The 24,699-nt window shown below is 37.7% G+C and overlaps 1 protein-coding gene across 1 annotated transcript; it reads left to right on the forward strand.

Moving 5' to 3' along the window:
* The first annotated feature begins 921 nt into the window (after positions 1–921).
* LOC105476304 (olfactory receptor family 8 subfamily G member 5) lies at positions 922–11,256 on the forward strand. Its single transcript, XM_011732089.2, has 2 exons — positions 922–1,181; positions 9,955–11,256. Exon 2 carries the CDS (start codon positions 9,969–9,971, stop codon positions 10,902–10,904), a length of 936 nt encoding a protein of 311 aa, XP_011730391.2. The 5' UTR covers positions 922–1,181; positions 9,955–9,968; the 3' UTR covers positions 10,905–11,256.
* The last annotated feature ends 13,443 nt before the right edge of the window (positions 11,257–24,699 follow it).

The following is a 24,699-nucleotide window of genomic DNA, read 5'->3' on the forward strand; positions in this document are numbered from 1 at the left end:
GAGGCTGAGGCAGGGGAATCGCTTGAACTCGGGAGGCGGAGACTGCAGTGAATAGAGATTCCGCCACTGTACTCCAGCCTGGCCACAGAGTGAGACTCCGTCTAAAAAAAAAAAAAAAAAAAAAATCACCGAGTCCCTAGCAGGCACACACACACAGGCGGCTGGACGTTGAGAGGCGCACACCCACAGGCACCAGCATGCCAGCAGGCCACCTACCGGCAGAAGCAGAACGACACAGATTTTTTTAAGAGTCCCATTACACTGTTAACTGGTATTGAATTTGATTTTTACCACTTCAACCAAGAAGTACAATAGTGTAGATCAATCACAGTCCACTGCTCCCCTGGCCACAATGGAGGATTACGTGAGTTATATTTAGGCTGTTTTATTGCTTTCCTGCAAATATTCAATTTAGAAACAAAGGAAGATGGTTCATTGGTTTTGGAGAAGCTGTTGAAATATAAGCATGAGGTCTGTCAAGCACTGATTTGATTTATTATTTTTAAATTTCTAACACTAATATGAGTAAGATATAACTTTTCAGGAAGTATCTTGGTCCTCTAAAATCAGCTAATAATAGTCTGGGCTGTGAACAAATAGTACTGGCTTGGAGTTTCTAAGAAATGCAGAATCTCAAACCCCACTCAGACTTGCTGGATCAGAATATGCCTTTTCACAAAATCCTTTATTGCCAATAGGCACAAATCTTGATTGCTAATCGACAAGTTTAGAATTGACAAAAATTCCCCTGGAGAAAAATTAGACAACTGGGCAAATGCCAACAGTAATTGCTTCTTTTCTCAGGTGCTTGTGTTCCTAGAGAAATGGAAATCCTTGGAGAATGTCTGTCTCCATGATATTTGGTACCTGGCATATCTAAACCCAGGACAAGTGTTCACAGTACAGCAATCAAAACTTCTCAGGCCACTGTGAAAGATGAAGATGTTTGCTAGAGCTAGAGAAACACAAACTGAAAAGTGACAACCGGAGATGCTGATCAGTGGTGCAGATTCATTTCAAACGTGAGTGAGATGTCTTAAGCTTTGCCTTCTCAGGACTAAAGACTGCAGAATGCTGACATGGTACCTACGACTTCCAACACCAACATTGGTGCCATTCTCCAAGTCAAAGAGAGCAAGTTGCAAATAAAATTTGGAATTGAGGTTTCAGGAAAAAGAAAGGTGAGTATGTTCATCTCACACTATGATTTGATGCTATTAGGTCTAGAAGTAATCACTGTAAAAACTGTAGGAAATATTTCTGAGTACTTTCGTTCATTCATTTAATCAATCATTTACTCTTAAAAACACTTTTTAAACTTTCAGTGATATGCCAGATATGGGCTAATACTGTGAATACAGAAGAGAAGAGGTCTGATCCACTGCCTGGCTTACAGTACAGTTCAGTCTTAAAATATGCTGTTTAGAAATTAGAGTTTTCTGAGCATGCAGTAGAAAGGTCCAATCAATTACAAGGAATTAGAGAATGGTTCTATGATTATTACAGTTTTGAATGATATGAAAGAAAACAAATGTTTGCCAGACAACAGAGAAAGTAATTTGTAAGACTATTTTAAGTAGAAGGAACAGTAAATAAAAAGGCAGACAGCTAAGTGAATGTGACAAATTCCAGGAACTGACTGAAGCCAAATGTTTCTCTCACAAAGGAGGAAGATACAGGACCTAAGAGTAGAAAGAGATGAGAGATCTTGGATATTTGCTTTTAATCATAAGATAAATTAAGAACATCTTTTCCCTAATTTTTCTGAAGGTGGATCATCATCATGACATTGTTAAATATATTTAATGGCCAGAAATAAATAGCCTCTTCCTTTTTTAAGATCTCAAATTATTAGAATACCTTTACATTGATTAAAGGGTGTATTCTTTTTTAATAGGAGAAAAAGGCATACGAAATATATTAATGTGTATATATGTGGAAGCCATACACAAAGTATGAAACTCAAGAAGGACTAGGTGGTTGAGGCTTAAATACTCTCTTCAAGGAAGAGAGATGTGTGGACCCAAGAGGTAGACATTATTCTGTAAATGATTATCTTTGGAAGCTGGATGAGATGGACAAGTTATGGAAGGTGAGGGGTGGAAATGCATGGGGACACAGGCGGTCTTATTATGCAGATAAAGTCCCCCAGGTAATCTCTTGGAGCTGCCTTCAGAATAAGAGATGAAAAGTCTGTCTGTGCATGGTGATGACTCCCAGTCTCTTCTCTGGTGGTTAATCTTTCCTGGTTATCTTTCCTGGATTCCAAAGGAGGGGGTCTTAAGACAACTGCATTTCTTTGGGAAAGAAGCTTAGTTAGATAAGGAAATTCCAAAGAGTCCCACTCATTACTTTGGGGAAGAGGATCTGAGAGACAAGGAGGTGGGAGAAGGTCAGAGACAGCCCTTGGTTCTGAAGCTTATTTCCAAGGCCTTTTAAAGCACTCAGCATGCCAGAGCGCCATATTTTGCGGAATCATTTTCTGCACCCCAACATCACTTCTCTTCTCTCTTAGGAAAAAGAGTCCTTCCTTTCTAAATCTAGCTCTTGTATATGTAATCCATACCCCATTATTTTCTTCTTCTCTGAGACCTTTCCCCGCTGAATTATCTCCTCTGTGGCTAGCATCTTCAACATCTACAGGGTGTATTCTTAAGTCTGTCAAACACCATACACAAAATAAACACCTCTTCTCTTTTGTTTCCCTTTCAATGTATAAAAGTGTCTGCTAATTATTTCATTACCTTTAAACATTTTCCAAGCTCTTCACAGCTTCTATACACCTTTCATCTTGTCAATGTTCCTCCTTAAAAAAGACATTCATGGCCAGGCTCCATGGCTCATACCTGTAATCCCAGCACTTTGGGAGGTCGAGGTGGGCAGAATGCCTGAGGTCAGGAGTTCCAGACTAGCCTGACCAACATAGCGAAACCCTGTCTCTACTAAAAAATACAAAAGTTAGCTGGATGGGTGGCAGGTGCCTGTAAGCCCAGCTACTCGGGAGGCTGAGACAGGAGAACTGCTTGAACCCAGGAGGTGGAGGTTGTGGTGAGCCAAGACCACGCCACAGCACTCCAGCCTGGGCAACAAGAGCTAGCGAGACTCTGTCTCAAAAAAATTAATTAATTAATTAATTAATTTAAAAAAAATTCATCATTAAACATAAAGTTCAAAATTTAATATGATAGGCATAGAATAGTACTTGCTAACCTCATAGTGCCCATAGAAGATGGTAATATTTGCATAGCATCTGGGGTAAGAAATTTACCCCAGCTTGTGGCAAATGCTGACCACTAAGAGGCTGTGGATGCCACAGGCTTCTCTTCATGACCCCAAGGACTAAACACCAGCACTTTAGCGCCATTATAACACATTCTAAGTCCATGGCACATGAGTTGGGAAGCTATGTCAGAGATCTTATTGGGATTAAGACTCATCATACTCTAGAAATTGTCTTTTAATAAATAAGCTATGAATTTTCAATTGCTTTCCTTATCATCTATTATTCTATGGACTCCATTGGATTATTTTTAAAAAATGTCTTTATGCTTTTATATAAACTACACTCAACCCAGATATCTTATACAGGAAGAATTAATTTTTAAACTAAGCTTAGAAGTTAATAAATATTTTCTCTGCTACATTTTAATTTGTTTCGATTCTTTTCTCAAACCTGGATGATCATCATCATTGATTTAGAAGTGTTATCTGTGTGATTTATTTTTATTTATTTTATTTTATTTTTCAGAGAGGTCAGATCTCCAAATCTCAACCTCAAAGATTCTGATTCATTAATCTGGTAGAGTGGTAGAAAATCTATATTAAACAACACAAACAGGAAAAAAATTTGAAAGTTGACAAAGAGATTTGAAAATATTTTCAAAGTTTCAGAAACTACTAAAAGATATCTGAACTAGAATACAACTATCAATTATCAGAATTACAGAGGGGGTAGCAGTACTAGTTTAACTAAAGTAAAACCACATGCAGTTTGGAAATTTATAATGCTCAAAGTTATTAATTCTACAAATAGCAATATGAACAAATTACTTAGAACTATAGCAGTAAATTTCGGATGAACTAGAAACAGAAACTGTTTGTTGGAGCTATTCCACAGAGATTAAATAGTCTCTGGGAAACAGGACAGAGTATATAGGGAGGTGATTCTGGAATGTTTGTTTTTCATTATAATCATGTTTACATTTTTACATTAATCCTTTTTTTGTAAACACTTCAATCCCTCTAGATGACTGTGATGATCAATCATATTGGGAAATACCCGAATTAACAAACACTCTTTGTGTTCAAATATTTTCTTCTACATCTGACTATAAAGCAACGAGCCTCCCATAACTCTTTCTTGTCCAGTGCATATTCTGAAAGCCTGTGCCACCTGCCTGTAAAAATTAAAGATAAACTGTGTCTACAGCACATTCACACCAAGCAATTGAAATATTAGTGTTGATGTAAAATTCTCTGATTGAGACAAGCTGTATTCTAGAAAGCAAGGCATTTACTGATCTTACATACAGATGTTGAGAAAGGGATATAGAGAATGAAGGCTATAACGTCCATCTTGAGTTTGAGTACAATAATTGTAAACTTTTGAGAATCAATATCTTGACTCCCCTTTGATATTGCACTAAGATGATATTTTCCATAAATCCTCAGACATAAAAAGCAGTAGCTAAATGTTCTCTTCAGGAATTTGTTGATATATTTCTCATAGTAATGCATTTTTTCTTTTTAAATAATTTTTTAAAATTTCCATACACACCATGGAATACCACTCAGCCACAAAAAGGAGCAAAATAATGACTTTTGCAGCCACTTGGATGAAGCTGGAGATCATTATTCTAAGTGAAGTAATTCAGGAATGGAAACCCAAATGTCATGTGTTCTCATTTATAAGTGGGAGCTAAGCTATGAGGATACAAAGGCATAAGAATGATATATTTATCCAGTCTATTATTGATAGGCATTTTTACTCCACGGAATACAATGCAACCATAAAAAGAACAAAATCATATCCTTTGCAGGGACATGGATGAAGCTGGAGACAATTATCCTTAGCAAACTAACACAGGAACAGAAAACCAAATACTGCATGTTCTCATTTACAAGTAGAATCTAAACAATGAGAACGCATGGACACATAGAGGTTAACAACACGTACTGGGGCCTTTTGGAGGGCAGAGGGTGGGAGGGGGGAGAGGATTAGAAAAAACTAACTAATGGGTACAATGCTTAATACCTGAGTGAGTAAATAATTTGTACAACAAACCCACATGACACAAGTTTACCGATATAACAAACCTAAACATGTACCTCTGAATTTAAAATAAAAGTTAAAAAAAATTATATATTGATGTATTTTTTAAACATATCGATCATCTGTTTAGATGTTATATCCAGGAATTGAATTATTTTAAATCTATACATAAGTTTAAGAGACTTAATATCTTTATAATAATGAATCTTATTATCCACAGATATGGTAAATCTCTTCTCTTATTAAGGTTTTTAAAAAATTAATTGATACATAATTGTACATATTTATGAGGTACCTGTGGTATTTTGATAGATGCATACAACGTGTAATGATCAAATCAGGGTATTTAGGATACCCATTGCCTCAAACGTTTATCATTTCTTTGTGTTGGGAACATTTTAAACCTTCTACTTATTTAAAAATACACGATATATTGTTGTTAACTATAATCACCCTACTATGTTATTGAACATTAGGAACTATCTTTCTATCTAACTGTATGTCATGTACCCATTAATCCACTTCTCTTCATAATTCCACACTCAGCCAGTCTTTCCAGCCACTAGTGACTATCATTCTACTCTTTATCTCCATGAGATCAGCTTTTCCAGCTTCCACATATGAGTGAGAACATAAAATATTTGTCTTTCTGTGCCTCGTTTATTTCACTTAACCATCAAATTACAGGATTTCATTTGCTTTATGGCTTGATAGTATTCCATTGTATACGTATACCATATTTTCTTTATCCATCCATCCATTGGTTGAGACTTAAGTTTGTCTAACTTATCTTGATTACTTAAAAGTTTTAATCTATAGCCATTGTATAAGTTTTGTTTTATATTTTGAGGTATTTGGTGCTAAGTTATTGCTATTTCATATGATATTATTTTGTGCTTCTTTTAAAAACAAATTTTAATATAAAGAAACAGAAAATCTAATGTAAGGGAGTAAAAAATAGCATGCTGTGCAAACATTAACTTAAAAAGTATTGTGATAGCCTGACAATGCTAAAAATGCTGACATGAGACAAAGGAAGATTTAAGCAAGACAAATGATTAAATATAACTTTCTGTATTCCATAACAATAAAGATTTTGGTAAAGATTCAACAACTAAAGGAAGAAATTTAAAAATCAGAAATTTGAGTGGGAGACATGGACATACTTAGCTACTAACTGTTAGAACATCAGACAAAAATATCACTATGCATATGAAATATTTCAACAACATAATTAGTGAATTGAACATCATTGAAATGTATGTATTAAGGGACCACAAAATCGGGCAATGTATTCTTTTAAGATGTGTTTGGAATATTTATAAAAACTGACAATATGTTGTATTATAAAGAAAATCTCAACAATTTGAAATAACTTCAATGATTCAGAGTATGTTCATTAGCTCCTATGAAGTTAAGACAGACATTTTTAAAAGCCCAACTTCTGTAAAGTTAACAGTTCACTTCTCTATAATCCATGGAACAACACAAATATAAAAAAGAAATTATAAAGTGTCTTAAACTGTATAATATTGTAAGTTTGATATATCAAAACTTGTGACCAGTAGCTAAAGTAGGGCTGACAGGGAAATTTATACCTTATATGCACATATTAGAAAAGACCATAAATAGAAGATGTTGATTAAGGTTCAGTTCAAAAATCTAGGAAAAGGACAGGAAATCATGCTAATGAAATGAATAAAAATAAAATAAATTATTAGAAATAATTTAAATAAAAATAAATATTAACATAAAATCAACATAGTAAATAGTTAACTTATTAAAATTGATTAATACAATTGACAAACTTCTAGCATAAATGATCAAGACAAAAAGATAACCTTAATTTATTGGATTCAGGAATGAAGAAGCAAAAAATTTTGCATAACCTTCAAATATTTTTTAAATGTTAAAGAAATTATGAAAAACATAATGTAAAATATTTCATAATTTGTAAAGTAAGCAACTGAATTGAAAATTCAATTAAAAAAACTAAAAAGAAAGATACAATCTGAATATATGATATCTATTAAATAATTCATTCCATTACTGAACTTTCTTACACACAAAATACCTGTAGATCTAGAGAGCTACGCGGATGAATACTTCTATACATTCGGGATTTCTGGTCGAATATTTGTTGCAAAGAAATATAATGTTTTTGAGATTCACGTTAATAAACGTATTTGTAATTTATATTTACTTTTTAAATTCTCAATAGTATTCAATTTAATGAATATGTACATACACATACACACACCACAACTCATGCATCTACTCATCTGTTGAGTAGATCTGCTGAGGAAATAGTACATAGGGGGGCAGGTAAGAACTGAGCCCAATCAGTGTGATCATGCCCAGGTTCCCCAGCTTTGTGACTACATAGATTCCCAGGAAGACGACAAAGAGGGGCAACGGGAGCTCTGACTTCTCTGTTAGCCCAACCAGAATAAACTTAGTCACTAAAGAATGGTTTTCTGCTGCCATTCTTTGATCAGTTTCTGCAAGGGAGAGAAAAAATCTTTCTAATTTTTGGTTGTTTTGAATAAGGCTGCCATGTACATTTTGTACGTGTCTTTGTGTAGACAAACGTTTACATTTTTCTTTTTTTTTTTTTTTTTTTTGAGACGGAGTCTCGCTTTGTCGCCCAGGCTGGAGTGCAGTGGCCGGATCTCAGCTCACTGCAAGCTCCGCCTCCCGGGTTTACGCCATTCTCCTGCCTCAGCCTCCCGAGTAGCTGGGACTACAGGCGCCCACCACCTCGCCCGGCTAGTTTTTTGTATTTTTAGTAGAGACGGGGTTTCACCATATTAGCCACGATGGTCTCGATCTCCTGACCTCGTGATCCGCCCGTCTCGGCCTCCCAAAGTGCTGGGATTACAGGCTTGAGCCACCGCGCCCGGCCTACATTTTTCTTGGGTAAATACTAAGAGGCAGAATTGCTGGATTTATTTAGTTAAAGTCTGTTTAAGTTTATAAGAAATTGGCAAACTCTTTTCCAAAACAGTTGAACAATTTCACACTCCCCGCCAGCTTTGTATGACAAGTAGAGATGCTCCTCACCAACACCTGAAATCTTCAGGTGTTTTTTTGTTCTGTTTTTTCTAATCTATCATGGTCTATAGTGTTGTCTCATTATGGTGTTAATTTTCATTTCCTTGATTACTAAAAACATTGGATATATTTTCACAAATTTACTGACCAGTCATATATCTTTTCTGTGAGATAGCTCTTCTGGTATTTCACCAGTTGTTAATATTTGGTTGTCTTTGTACTATTATTTGCATATGTTATTTAGATATTTTAGATAAAAGTCCTTTGTCAGCATATGTGTTACCTTGAGCTTGCCATTTCGTTTTCTTAATGTCATTAATTTTGATGAAATATAATCAAACCATTGTTAGTTTTTAGTTCTTTCGCTTTTAAGATTTCTTTCTAAGAAATCATAAACTTTTCCAAGATATCAAGGATTTTACCAGTTGTTTTTCCAGGTGTTTTATAGTTAGTTTTTACGTTCAGATCTGATTGATTTCAGAATTATTTTGGTGTAGAAATGTGTTAAGAAATGTATAGATTTTCTAAACTTTGTATTTTTTTAAATAATTTCACTCATTCATTTGAAATGTAACTTTAATGAATCCAATAGCCATATCATTTATTCACTGTTTAACAGAAAGGGGATCACACTTGTAATTCTGTTTTTTAATTGTGTGTCTCTACTTTTTACTCTCTTCTAATTCACAAAAGTTGAAGAAAATGAAAGGAAATACTGAGGTAATAAGATTGTTGTTTCTGTACGTTGAAATCAGTAATTTCTTACTATCTTCCCATTGTTACCCTCTTGATAGACATTAACAACATAAGATTGACCTTCTTCACTTACTGATTTATGAGTCTGCAAATGTTATTTAGATAGGTAATAATGTTCTCTTTTACAGGTTTGAAAGTCATGACACAAAGAGGCTATTTGACAGGCTCGGGGTATTGATTAGTAAATGATGGGGTCAGAATTTGAACACAAGCACTTTGACTTTAGAGCCTGTCCATTCAACAACTGCTCATTCTATTTCCCTCAAGGGATGTCAGAGATACTTCACTGTAGCTCAGAGATGACAAATCATAGAATTGTCACCACTACAGCTGATAGATATTCACAATGATAATTATAAATGTTATTTCATTTTAATAGTATCTGAAAATATGAATGTTTGATGTACAAATCTAGATTTCTTGATAATTACATAAAACATTGAAGTCTGATAATAATAAGACTTCTGTTCATCCCTGACAGGAATTAGTTTCAGGTTATTAGAGGTTACTGTCTGTAGACAGGGATTGTTCTCCCCAAGTTGTCACTCAGTCATTTTTACTTGTTTACGTTGGCTTCTCTAAGAATTTAAGTTTGCAAGTATTAGCTTAAAAATATTGGAGACCATTGAAATATTCAAAACAGAAAATAGACACTCAAAGTTTTTAATTATTATAAACATAGGTAAAATATTATAATATCAAATACCAGTTACTAGAAAATAAAGATTAATACATGCTAAATTGGGATAAATTATGCTTCAGTTAATTGAACCAGAGTTAAATGATCATATATAAACAAGGGGTCCCTTTCCTACAAAAGGAGAATAACAATACAATTCACCCAAATACCATGTTTTTTCTCTCCCTTGCAGAAACTGATCAAAGAATGGCAGCAGAAAACCATTCTTTAGTGACTAAGTTTATTCTGGTTGGGCTAACAGAGAAGTCAGAGCTCCAGCTGCCCCTCTTCCTCATCTTCCTGGGAATCTATGTAGTCACAATGCTGGGGAACCTGGGCATGATCACACTGATTGGGCTCAGTCCTTACCTGCACACCCCTATGTACTATTTCCTCAGCAGTCTGTCCTTCATTGACTTCTGCCATTCCACGGTCATTACCCCTAAGATGCTGCTGAACTTTGTGACAGAGAAGAACATCATCTCCTACCCTGAATGCATGACTCAGCTCTACTTCTTCCTCATTTTTGCTATTGCAGAGTGCCACATGTTGGCTGCAATGGCATATGACCGCTATGTGGCCATCTGTAGCCCCTTGCTGTACAGTGTCATCATATCCAATAAGGCTAGCTTTTCTCTGATTTTAGGAGTGTATATAATAGGCCTGATTTGTGCGTCAGCTCATATAGGCTGTATTTTTAGGGTTCAATTCTGCAAATTTGATGTGATCAACCATTATTTCTGTGATCTTATTTCCATCTTGAAGATCTCCTGTTCTAGTACTTATGTTAATGAGTTACTGATTTTAATCTTCAGTGGAATTAACATCCTTGTCCCCAGCCTGACCATCCTCAGCTCTTACTTCTTTATCATTGCCAGCATCCTCCGCATTCGCTCCACGGAGGGCAGGTCCAAAGCCTTCAGCACTTGCAGCTCCCACATCTCGGCTGTTGCTATCTTCTTTGGATCTGCAGCATTCATGTACCTGCAACCATCATCTGTCAGCTCCATGGACCAGAGGAAAGTGTCCTCTGTGTTTTACACTATTGTTGTGCCCATGCTGAACCCCCTGATCTACAGCCTGAGGAATAAAGATGTCCACGTCGCCCTGAGGAAAATGCTAGGGAAAAGAACATTCTTATGAACAGAAGTACTATGAAAATGATTGCATTAGATCTAAGTTTTTGACTATTATATTGTATGAAATGATGTCTTTCACTTTAGCGCATCTGTCAACATTCTTTCTAATTTGGGGGGATTTTACGGACATTATTTCTTATGCACATGGTCTATTTTACGCCAATTCCGTCTCATTTTTTCTCTTATAAGGATTATGAAGACATATTTTCTTAGAAGAAATAATAAGGTGACATAGTGAATTAGTGGCATAACCCACTAATGCCAATTCCATTCCCTTTCCCCTTTTCTTTCATGTAATTGATTAAAACATAGTCCTCAACATAATAAAAATACTCTCTTCTGGTGATAAAATACTAAGCTTCGGTTCTAAAGGGCTGTTCCCTGGAAAATCTAAAAACACATTACACTAATCATATCAAATAGAGCTGGTCAGGGTCTCCATCAGTCATGGATTCTATTGTTTTGAGCCAACACAAACGCTAGCGTGAATGTATTTCTTCTACTTACAGCTGCTATCTCTAAGCTAAACCAAACTATTGGAATGGTATTGCCCATGTACCTCAGGGTAATCAACACAACATAAAGTATGCCAGAATCAGACCTACAAAAATATACTTGTAAAGGCTAGAAAAACTTAAATGTTATTTCTTCAGAGAACTCCTCTTCGAAACTCCAACTAAATTACTTTGTACACTATCCCTCTCTTCTTGCTCTCAGATACTGTCTCCTTTTCTTCTCAGCACATATGACTTATGATAATAATATGATACTTAAATGCTTATTCTTTTAATCTTTCTCTGTTGAGTTGGCTTAAGCTCTAATAAGACATAGAGTAGACACTCAAATAATATTGATTGAAAATAGTACCAGACACCTCAGACATCCCATGTCAGATCACCTGCCTACCTCTCACTTCAGTCTCTTACACATCTGTTAGTTCTGTGCAAGCTCAAATTCAACTTGCATTAACAGAATTCCACTTTAAATATCCACCATGAAACTTTTTTCATATTTTAAAATTAACATTATTTTTAGGACAGTTTTAAATTTATCACAAACTTTTGATGATAGTAGAGTTCCCTTGTCCTATATAATTTTTCCTATTACTAACATCATATATTAATATGCTACATTAGTTACAATTAATGAATCATTGAAACATTATTAAATAGCATCTATATTCTTTTGTTTATTTACTTGTTGTTTTTTTTTTTTTTTTTTTTTTTTTTTTTTTTTTTTTGAGACGGAGTCTCGCTCTGTCGCCCAGGCTGGAGTGCAGTGGCCGGATCTCAGCTCACTGCAAGCTCCGCCTCCCGGGTTTACGCCATTCTCCTGCCTCAGCCTCCCGAGTAGCTGGGACCACAGGCGCCGCCACCTCGCCCGGCTAATTTTTTTGTGTGTTTTTAGTAGAGACGGGGTTTCGCCGTGTTAGCCAGGATGGTCTCGATCTCCTGACCTTGTGATCCGCCCGTCTCGGCCTCCCAAAGTGCTGGGATTACAGGCTTGAGCCACCGCGCCCGGCAATTTACTTGTTTAATTGAAACAAAAAATTATATTATTTGTGGTATACAGCACTGATGCTTTGATATATGCATACATCGTGGAATGACTAAATCAAGCTAATTAACATATGCATTGCCTCATAAATTTATTATTTTTTTGTGGTGAGAACATGTAAAATCTACTTTCTTAGCAATTTTCAAATATACAATATATTGTTATTAGATATACTTGCCTTGTTGTATAATAAGTCTACTGAACTTATTCTTCCTGTCTAACTGAAATTTTGTATCTTTTGACCAACATCTCCCCAGTTGCCATCCCTTCCCCCAAACCCTGGTAACCACCATTTTACTCGCTGCTTTGTTCAGTTCTACTTTTTAGATTCCACACATAAGTGAGATCATGCACTGTTGGTTTTTCTGTGCCTGACTTATTTCATTTAACAAAATATCCTCCAGATTCATCCATGTTGTAGCAGATGACAAGATTTGTTTTTTTAAGTCTGAATAGAATTCCATTATGAATATACACCTCATTTTCTTTATCCATTCATGTGTTGATGGACACTTACGTTGATTACATAACTTGGCTATTTTGAGTAATGCTACAATAAACATGGGAGTGCAGATATCTCATCAACATACTGATTTCGTTACCTTTGGATATATAACCAGCAGTGAGATTGCTGGATCACGTGGTAGTTCTATTTTTTAACTTTTGAAGAAACCATACTGTTTTAAATAATAGCTGTGTGAATTTGTATTCCCACCATCAGTGTGCAAGGGCTCTCTGTTCACATTCTAGCCAATGAATTGGGTGGAGGCCCAGAGCTCAGGGCCCTGAGCAAGCCTCGGATGCTCCGGTCCCTGGATCCGCCTTTTAAATTCTTATTCTGTCTCTTTCTAATTCCTCTGTCTCCACTGGACTCAGGGTACCCACCGGGTGGTGTGGGGATGGTTTCCCCAATACTAATCCGTGTCATAGTATTTCTCAAAACATTTTAGCTTATATCATATACTTTTGTTCTTTGTCAAGATAGCTTCAGATATTCTAAGGCAATCAAAATTCCATATGACTTCTAAATTTGACAGACTTGCAAGCAAAAGTAGTCAAATCCACAAGTATTTTTGGAGATACCTATGCCACTCTCTCAGTCACTGATAGAACAAATAGACAGAAACATTTTAAGAAAGGATTTCAAAAAGCATGATTTATTAAAAAATCCAATTGACACTGTAGGTTCTATCAAAATTAAAAATTTTTGCTCCTCCTAAGACATTGTTAAGAGATTAAAAAGATAAATCTCAGAACATACTTGCAGATCAGGTATCAACTAAAGTTTTGTATTCAGAATATGTAAAAATTCTCAAAACTCAGTAATAAGAAAACAACCCATAAAATGAACAAATATTTGAATTCATCACCATTGTTACAATGATGGCAAATAAACATATGGAAACATACCACAGTACACCTATTAATTAGAATGACTGACATTAAAAGTATAAGCTGAGGCTGTGCACTGACTGGAACTATCACAATCTGGTAGTATGAATCTAAAATGATACAGCCACTTAAACAAACAATCTTCCAGTTTCTGAAAAATTAAACATATATCCACTATATTATTCATCCTTTCCACACTGAGTAGTTACTCAGGAGAAATTAAACATATGCTTATACAAAGACTTGTGTACATTAACATTCACAGTAGCTTTATTTGTCATAGTCCAATACTGGAAATGATACAAGTGTTCCTTAATTGAAAATGCTTTGTGGTTTATTCATCCAAATCCATACCACTCAGTAGTAAAAACATTGAACAATTGATACACAAGGCAACATGGATGAACCACAAAATAATTATGCTTAGCAGAAGGAGCCAAACCTGCACCCCATCCCCCAGAAAAAAGTATGTCTATATAATTTCATCTCTGTAAAATTCTAGCAAATGCAAATTAATCTATATTGACAGAAAGCAGATGATTCTTTGTGTGAGGACAGAAGTGGGGCATTACAAAGGGGCAGGAAGAAAACATCTGTGGATAACAGATATGTTCCTCAGCTTGGTGGTGATCGTTTTACATATATTACATACATACATACATATAATATACACACATATGTAAGTGGTGAAGTTTTCATGTTGTATATATGTACATAAATTTATATATATACATATGTGTGTAGCAAGATAGATAACACCAAGTTGTGTATTTTAAATATGTAAATATTTAAGTATTTAAATTCACAAGTGTTGACCACAAACATTCCAATCTAATTCTAGTCTGAAAATTTTCAAAAAGGTCAAACTTTTTAATCTGATAAATATTTAAAATTTTCTTCCACAACAGAAAGGATAATAAGGCCTAATTATTTAGTTCATTCATGCAGTACATCCGCATTAACTGATGCTTGGTGAGTGGAAGAGACGGCCTCATGACACTCCTGAGAGGAAGACCTGAGAACAGACAGTGCAAATCAGGAAGTGCAGCCTAGAAGCTTACTCATGGTCACTCCATCGTTGATACTAATCTCAGTTCTTCCTAATACATTAGGTTACAGGAGAGGAGAAAACTGGGTGGTTCAAAGCCCTCCTTACAGGTGCACGTCTGAATTCTGCCTTTACAAATTAATGTGTCTGCAGACTCTAAAAATATCCTTACAAATGCAAATTATTCTAGAAATTAAAGAAATGAGACAATTGCCTAAGAAAAAGTAGTCTCTGCTCACATTACAGGGAAGGGGGTGCCAGGAAGGCAGGGGAGAAGATAAATTTTCCTCGATTTCAATTTCAAAGACCCACCCAGTGTGTTCAAACCATTTATGAAAGAAGCCATCTTGTTGAAGTCCGTTTACTAGCTACCTGTGTTGTGTCAAGCATAATTGTTATTGCTAATTTTACAAAGGCATTTTAGCCGTGATCTTTGAGATGTAGGAGTTCACCAGTCAATGGAAGAACCAGGCATAATAACCCACAATAAAATGTGATACTAATAATAGCAAAAACTTGTATAGGGCTTTCTATGTACCACACATTAATGGAATCACACATATTTATTAACTCATTTACACTTCATAACTATACTATATAGTAGATATATCTATTATCTGCATTTTACATATGAGGAAACTGAGGCATGGAGAAGTTAAATAGCTTCTCAAATGTTACAAAGATAGGAAAAGACAAAACCAGGGTTAGAGCCCAGGCAATCTGACTTCAGCAAACATTCCTTTAATTATTTCAGCATACAGTCTACTGCAATTAGCTTAGCACAAGTGTGATAAGAGCACAAAGCCGTGAGTTATGAATTCTGTTTATGGGACTCTAGGAAGGCTTCGCAGGTAAGTTACATGAGAGTCAGATTTTTAATGATGAACAAAATTTATCATGGAAAAAAAGAAATGAAAGAATGAAGGAATATAAAGCAAAGGGGTGATATGAAGCACCTCAAAGGGAAGCCAACAATTTGACATAGTCATGAGTAACAGGGAGAAAGAAGGGACTGGCATTTTGCTAACATAATCATTAATCATGGCATGGGTTCATGTAATGTCAAAGAGCTTGATTTGAGTTGGAAAACCAACAAGTGACAGCAAGAATCAATTCAATAATGAATGCAACAGGGTTGCTTAAATGCTTTTGTTTAATATTTACTTGGTTTTCTTACCAGGCTATTTGTCATCAGATAGGTCCCATTGGTTCAAGTATCTCAAAACCGATGACTGATTATTAAGCACAATCAATTGCTAGTTATCTTGGGCCTCCAATTGCCACTGTTTTTCTGCTTGCCATCTTTTGTGAAAGAGTGAACAGGGAGCATTCTGGTTGGACTTGTAATGGGCCTTACGGATATGATTGTGGAGTTCACCTACAGAACAGGGAGTTGCTTGGCTGCCAGTGACTGTCCCAAGATTATCTGTGGAGAGCACTGTCTGTACCTTTCCATCATTCTTTTCTTTTTCTTTTCTTTTCTTTTCTCTTTTTATTTTTGGTGGGGAGTGGAGGGGGCAGTCTATACTGGCAGTCTTAGGAATCTCCCTCTTAACAAAACCTATTCCTAATGTACATATTATCCTGAGCAATCTCATGGACATCTCAAGAAAGCTTATGACTTATTCTGTGGTTTGAGGAAGACAGGGCTCAAGCTGCCCAAGGAGGAGGAGGAAGCCCCGAGGAAGAAGCTGTCATCTGAGAGGCCCTTGTGGAGGACTGCAGCAAACTTCAACGCCGGGGTCCTCCTGGTTGTGGTGCTCTTTGTTTATGGCTAGTTTGCCTGAACTCTGAGCCACTAAAATACTTAATAATTATTAATAAGTAAGCCAAGGATAATTTTATGAATTTTCTTATAGCTTGTTGTGTTGCAAAAGGGAGATGAGTAGTTGGTAATTTTGTCTAATGAAATGACTAAAGATTTGATATTTTGCTTTAATTGTTTCTTTGTATCATTAAGAAAAAGTTGGGCTGGGCACGGTGGCTCAGGCCTATAATCCCGGCACTTCGGGAGGCTGAGGCAGGCAGATCACCTGAGGTCAGTCAGGAGTTTGAGACCAGCCTGACCAACATGGTGAAACCCCGTCTCTACTAAAAATACAAAAAATTAGCCAGACATGGTGGCAGGTACCTGTAATCCCAGCTACTTGGGAGGCTGAGACAGGAGAATCGCTTGAACCCAAGAGGCAGAGGTTGCAGTGAGCCGAGATCATGCCACTGAACTCCAGCCTGGATGTGACAGGGCGAGACTCCATTTCACAAAAAAAGAAAGAACAAGTTGACAATTTATGAAACTATTAAGTGACCCTATACATGTGTAAACCAGACACTTAGGGTCTAAATTATTGTTTCCAGCTTTATTTTGGTATAATTAAAAAATAAAAATTATATGTCTTTAAGATGTAAAAACAAAAAAAGAAAGGAAGGAGCAGTGAAAGGAACACTAGACAGGTGAGTTAAATTTCATCACCAAGAACACTACGGAAAGTTAAGGAGTCTTAACTGTAGCATATAGGCTGTGGATCATGGGGATGAATTCAAGGTGTTAAAGCAGAGAAATGTCAGGTAAGATTAGTTTGCACTGAAAATACCTGTCAGGCCGAAGATTACATTGTACATTGCTTTAGCAAAATACAGACAGCTCTGCTCTTGTACACGACTTCATTATTTCATATCCACTGGGATTTGTATTTGGGCCCAGATCAGTCATCCTCAGAGGTCTCCTCTGCTCTGCAATTTACCTCCTGGATCCTTTCCCTTCTCCTTTCTGATCTCATGCAGCAATCATGTAATGAAGCTACGGAAAAATCATAAGATTTCTGGTTTCTTTGTTATTCTTTTTTTTTGTAGAGGTGGCAGGGGGATGAAGTCTCACTCTGTCTCCCAGGCCGGAGTGCAGTGGCACAATCTTGAGTTCACTGCAAACTCTGCCTCCCAGGTTCAAGTGATTCTCCTGCCTCAGCCTCCCAGGTAGCTGGGATTACAGGCATGTGCCACCATGCCAGGCTAATTTTGCATTTTTAGCAGAGACAGGGTTTCGCCATGTTGGCCAGGCTGGTCTTGAACTCCTGACCTCAGGTGATTCTCCTGCCTTGGCCTCCCAAAGTGCTAGGATTTATAGGTGTGAGCCACTGTGCCTGGCCTGTTCCTTTGTTATCTTTCCGATATATCACTATGTTTTTCCTCAGTTAGAATTATCTTCTATTTTGTTATATATTATGATGTTGACTGATGCAACTCTAGAGTTCTTGAATTTTCTAAGGTTAAACTGTTGCACAAGTCCTTGTGCATGTTAATCTATGTGAAAGTTGGAAAGAGAAAAAGGTAAACAGGTAAGCTTCAGGAGAAGCAGAGAACCTCCTTTAGAAAAGGAGTTCCACTCTGAGTGAATGGTAGGCCCCAAACCACTCTAACCTGTAAGAACAGATAAAGTGATATTTTATCTTAATGAATGGGAAACTTCATGGTTAGCCGGATGTGAGTAACGCTCATGCACATAAACCACAGGACCACTGGACTCATGATAAGTAGAACACTGAGGACCTCAATGTCATCTGTTCATAGACCCAAGTGATCATTATCACTGACCTCCTCTCAACCATCAACTTTTTCTAGCTAGTGGTTTACCATCTGTACAGACATTTATTTCCTGGTTTATGATAATGTTAGTAACATATTCTCCTAGGGACCTCCAAAATCCAAAATAAATATGTAAGCAGTCTCTTTTCCTGCCTAGACTTCATAACACCATCTTATGCAATTTGCCATTTACTTCTCTGCTCAAACATTCTCCATCTGCTACGCTGTCTCCTCCTCCTCTTCCTCCAAACCACCTCTCAGTTGAATCTTTAATCATTCTTTCAAGTATATCATTTTTTTCTGGAACTTTTTAAAAAACGATTAAAATATGAAATCAAAATGAGATATGTGGAGTGTCAATTAAGAGGGTAAAATTGTGTCATCAGAGAATATTACAACCCACACTTTGTGCTCATCTCCCCTATTTTGTTTTCCTAAGTGTCACTTTTTTAAATGAATGAAAATGACATATACAGTGGCAGGATGGCAGACTAGATGGAGCCAAGAAGTTTGGCTCGCATAGAGAGAACATGATTTCAACTACCCCAACAGAACTTGACCACATATTGGGAGAGAAAATGCTGAATGTGAATGGAGAAAAGACGCAGTCACCAAGGCTGAAGAGAGGGGAAACTGGGAACCCTGACTGGGGTGCCTGAATGCTAGGGCTGTTTCCTGGCCGTGAATGGTGCCTGGGAAAGGAGCGAGTGAAAGGACTGGGGGACTTCTTGCTCTCGCTGTGGACCTCTGGGGTCTTATCTGCAAGGGATCCCACACCCCTAGGGACATATGATCTGGCAGAGGGTCTCCCTGAAGATTACATAGAGACAGAGACAGAGCTGCAACAGGCACACAGCTGGGAACCTTTGAGTGTGGGTCAGCTCCGACAGAGCCCAGCCATAAGCACCTACCTTCTAGGGCTGCCCATCTCCCTCTGAGAGGCTCTGGCCCCAGAGAGAAGGCAAGGCCTGCTTCCCTATGGGACTGGAGTACATCTGTTCTGCAGGCCCACCTGCCCATCAGCTCCTTCCAGTGCTCCTGCCTGGCTGCCCCCTAGGAGTGTGTATCCAGTGCAGTCTCTGCTGCCCAGCTTGGGTGCTTTGCTCTACCTAAGTGCATTCTGGCAACCTAGCAATCCTTTGAGTCCCCCAGCACACCGGGAATCCAACCCCAAGGGTCCAGAAGAGGGAGCCACAAGAAGGTCCTGGCCCTCCAACCCAGGGCGTGTCCCATGGCTCAGGAGTACAAAGCTGGGATCTGGGCTAATGAGGGAGTAGCCCAGAATCTCAGAACACAGAGGAAGTAAGTCACACAGTTTGATGGGCTGGTATGGGACCTAGGTGGGCCTCCCCCAACCGGGCTGATTCGTTAAAAGTATGTTCTGTCTCTGTACCAGACCTCCCCTCAAAGGTGCCCCACAGCCTGAAAGAACTAACAACAACAACAAAATCACAGGCATATCATGGAATATGCAACTCCTGTCCCCCAGTCCAGTGTGTTCTGGCAGCAGGGACATCTGGGCCAAGAGGCCATCTGGACTAAAGGTGGGGTGTGGGGCCCTGGTTGGCAGCTCTGGCCCAGACATGAATACCTCGATGTTCCTTCTCCCCCTATTACTGTTTCACCAGAGCTGTCTTAGCTTCAAATCTTTGTGTTTCTGAGTCTAGGGTCTGTACCCTTGTTTATAATAAATGCAATCATTTGGGAAAAAAAAAAAATCACAGGCATAGTGCCAGTGATCAGAGGTGGCTCCCCAAAGGACCAGGAGCGGACCTGGGCCCAGAATCAGACCAAAAGAAGGATGGGGTCACCTCTCTCTCCTTGACACTATAGAATACAGCTGCAAATGCAAGGATACACAAAGGAGCCCAGCCTCCAATAAGAGCTCATCTACCCCCTGTTGCTCTCTGGCGCCGTCTACTGGATCACAGCCCAAAGTACAACACTAAAAAACAACTAATTCTCGGGGCTGTGAAACCAAGGACAAAAATTCAACTACAAAGACCCTGTCCAGAGCCTTGCCCTCTGAAAACTTCCAGAAATGAAGCCAACTGACTACACTCAACTTAAACCACAGTTAAAGGAACATCCGCCTTTCCAGATGAGAAAGAATTAGCACAAGAAGTCTGGCAATTCAAAAAGCCAGAGCGTCCCCTCACCTCCAAATGAGCCCATTGGCTACCCAGCAATGGTTCTTAACCAGTCTGGATTGTCTGAAATGACAGTCATGGAATTCAGAATCTGGATGGTAAGGAAGCTTATTAGTTCCAGGAGAAAGTTGAAACTCAATCCAAGAAAGCCAAACACCCAGTAAAACAATCCATTGTAAGATTGTAAGTAAAATATCCATTGTAAGAATGACCCAAACTGAACCTCCTGAGTTGAAACATTCACTACAAGAATTTCATAATACAATCAGAAGTAATAACAACAGAAAAGACCAAACCAAGGAAAAATTCTCAGTGCCTGAAGACCAGTCCTTTGAATCAAGTCAGTCAGATACAAATAAAGAAAAAAAAAGAATTAAGAAAAATAAACAAAACCTATGAGAAATATGGGTAAAGAGACCAAATCTATGGCTTGCCAGCATTCCTGAGAGAGAAGGAGAGAGAATAAGGAACTTGGAAAATGTATTTGAGTATATAGTCCATGAAATTTTCCCTAATATCACTAGAGGTTTACATGTAAATCCAAGAAATACAGAGAACTCCAGCCAGATACTGTACAAGACAACCATCCCCAAAGCTCATAGTCATCAGATTCACCAAGGTCAATACAAAGGTAAAAAAAGAAAAAAAAAGTTGTTTTTTTTGAGACAGAGTTTCACTCTTGTTGCCCAGGCTGGAGTGCAATGGCATGATGTCAGCTCACTCCTGGGTTCAAGTGATTCTCCTGCCTCAGCCTCTTAAGTACATGGAATTACAGGTGACCACCACCATGTCTGACTAATTTTGAATTTTTGGTATAAACGGGGTTTCACTATGTTAGTCAGGCTGGTCTCGAACTCCTGACCTCCAGTAATCCACCCACCTTGGCCTCCCAAAGTGCTGGGATTACAGGCATGAGCCATTGTGCCCAGCCAAAGGAAAAAAATATAAAGACAACTAGAGAAAAAGGGCAAGCCACCTACAGAGGGACTCTCATCAGTCAGTCTAGTAGCAGACCTTCTTACCCAGAAGAGACTGGAGGCCTATTTTCTGCAACCTTAAAGAAAATAAATTCTCACCAAGAATGGCACATCCTGCCAAACTAAGCTTCATAGGTAAAGGAGTAATAAAATCCTTCACTAACAAGCAGATGCTGAGGGAATAGGTTTCAACTAGACTAGCCTTACAAGAGGTCCTTAAGGGAAAGATACACATGGATTCAAAAGAACGATACCTTCTACTGAAAAAGTATATTTAAGCAATAGCCCACGGGCACTATAAAGTAACAATCCAGTCAAGTCTACTTAACAGCCAGCTAACAACACAGTGACAGGATCAAAATCACACATATCAGTACTAACTACATCAATGTAAACAGGCTAAATGTTCCACTTAAAAGACACAAAATGGCAAGCTGCATAAAAAGACAAAACCCTACCATCTGTTGCCTTCAAGAAGCCCATCCCATATATAACAACACCCACAGGTTCAAAGTAAAAGGGTGGAGTGAGATCTACCATGCAAATGGAAAACAAAAAGAATGGGAGTGGCTATTTTTTTTTTTTTTTTTTTTAGATGGAGTCTCGCTCTGTCACCCAGGCTGGAGTGTAGTGGGGTGATCTTGGCTCACTGCAAGCTCCGCCTCCTGGGTTCACGCCATTCTCCTGCCTCAGCCTCCCGAGTAACTGGGACTACAGGTGCCCACCACCACGCCCAGCCAATGTTTTGTATTTTTGGTAGAGACGGGGTTTCACCGTGTTAACCAGGATGGTCTCAATCTCCTGGCCTCGTGATCTGTCCACCTTGGCCTCCCAAGAGTGGCTATTTTTATATCAGGATAAAACAGACTTGAAACCATTCTTTACAAAATTAGAAAAAAACAATTCTAAAATTCATATTGAACCAAAAAAGAGCCCACATAGTCAAAGTAAGACTAAGCAAAAGGAACAAATCTGGAGACATCACACTACCTGATTTCAAACTATACTATAAGGCCATAGTCACCAAAACAGCATGGCACTGGTATAAAAATAGGAATCTACAAGGAACTTAAAAAATTTACAAGAAAAAAATGAATAAGGCTGGGCACGGAGGTGCACTCCTGTAATCGCAGTAATTTGGGAGACCGAGGAGGGTGGATCACCTGAGGTCAGGAGTTCAAGACCATCCTGGACAACATGGTGAAACCCCGTCTCTACTAAAAATACAAAAATTAACTGGGCATGGTGGTGTGTGTGTAATCCCAGCTACTTGGGAGGCTAAGGCAGGAGAATCTCTTGAGCCTGGGAGGCAGAGGTTGCAGTGAGCCGAGATTGCACCATTGCACTCCAGTCTGGGTGATAGAGCGATACTCCATCTCAAAAAAAAAAAACACACATCAAAAAGTGGGCGAAGCTTATGAACAGACACTTCTCAAAAGAAGACACTTATGTGGCCAACAAACATATGAAAAACTGTTCATCATCACTGGTCATTAGAGAAATGCAAATCAAAACTCAAAACCACAATGAGATACCATCTCACACCAGGTAGAATGGCTATCATTAAAAAGTCAGGAAAAAACAGATGCTGGAGAGGATGTGGAGAAATAGGAACACTTCTACACTGTTGGTGGGAGTCTAAATTAGTTCAACCATTGTGGAAGACAGTGTGGCAATTCCTCAAGGATCTAGCACCAGAAATATCATTTGACCCAGCAATCCCATTAATGGGTACATACCCAAAGGATTATAAATCATTCTACTATAAAAGCACATGCACATGTATGTTTATTGTAGCACTGTTCACAACAGCAAAGACTTGAAACCAACCCAAACATCCATCAATGATAGACTGGATAAAGAAAATGTGGCACATAGACATCATGGAATACTATGCAGCTATAAAAAAGGATGAGTTCATGTCTTTTGCAGGGACATGGATGAAGGTGGAAACCATCATTTTCAGCAAACTATCACAGGAACAGAAAACCAAACACTGCATGTTCTCACTCATAAGTGAGAGTTTAACAATGAGAACACATGGACACAGGGAGAGGAACATCACACACTGAGGCCTGTCCGGAGTGAGGGGTTAGGAGGGATAGCATTAGGAGAAATACCTACTGTAGATGATGGGTGTAGCAAACAACCATGGCATGCATATACCTATGTAACAAACCTGCACTTTCTGCACATGTATCCCAGAACTAAAAGTATAATAATAATAATAAATCAATTAAACCAAGAGTTGGTTTTTCAAAAAAAATTAAGATTAATAGATTGCCAGCTAGATTAAGAAAGATAAATAGAAGATCCAAATAAGCACAATCAGAAATGATAAAGGCACTATTACAACTGATCTCACAAAAATAAAAAGATCCTCAGAGACAACTATGAACAGTTATATGGAAAAAAAGAAAAGAAAAGAAAATCTAGAGGAAATGGATAAATTCCTGGAAGTACATAATTTTCCAAGATTGAATCAAAAAAAGATTGACATCATGAATAGACAAAATCAAATTCTGAAATTAAATGAATAATCAAGAACCTACCAACTAATAAAAAAACAAAACAAAAAAAAAAAAAAAAAAACTGGGACCAGATAGATTCACAGCCAAATTCTACCAAATGTACAAAGAGGAACTGAAACGAATCCTACTGAAAATATTCCAAAATATCAAGGAAATGAGACTACTGCCTAACTCATTCTATGAAGCCAGCATCAGCCTGATACCAAAATCTGGCACAGATACAATGAACAAAGTAAACTTCAGGCCAATATTCCTCAGGAACACAGATGCAAAAATCCTTTACAAAATATTAGCAACAGAATCTTGCAGCACATCAGAAAGTTAATATACCATGATCAAGTAGGCTTTATTCCTAGGATGCAAGCCTGGTTCCTATGCAAATCAAAATGCAAATCAATAAATGTTTTTCATCACATAACAGAATTAAAAACAAAAACCACATGATCCTCTCAATAGACACAGAAAAAGCTTTCAATAAAATGCAACATCTCTTCATAAAAAAAACCCTCAACATATTCAGCATTGAAAGAACATACCTAAATAATAAGAGCCTTCTGTGACAAAC

Source organism: Macaca nemestrina, chromosome 12, assembly GCF_043159975.1.
Source record: "Macaca nemestrina isolate mMacNem1 chromosome 12, mMacNem.hap1, whole genome shotgun sequence".
Classification (NCBI taxonomy): Eukaryota; Metazoa; Chordata; class Mammalia; order Primates; family Cercopithecidae; genus Macaca; species Macaca nemestrina.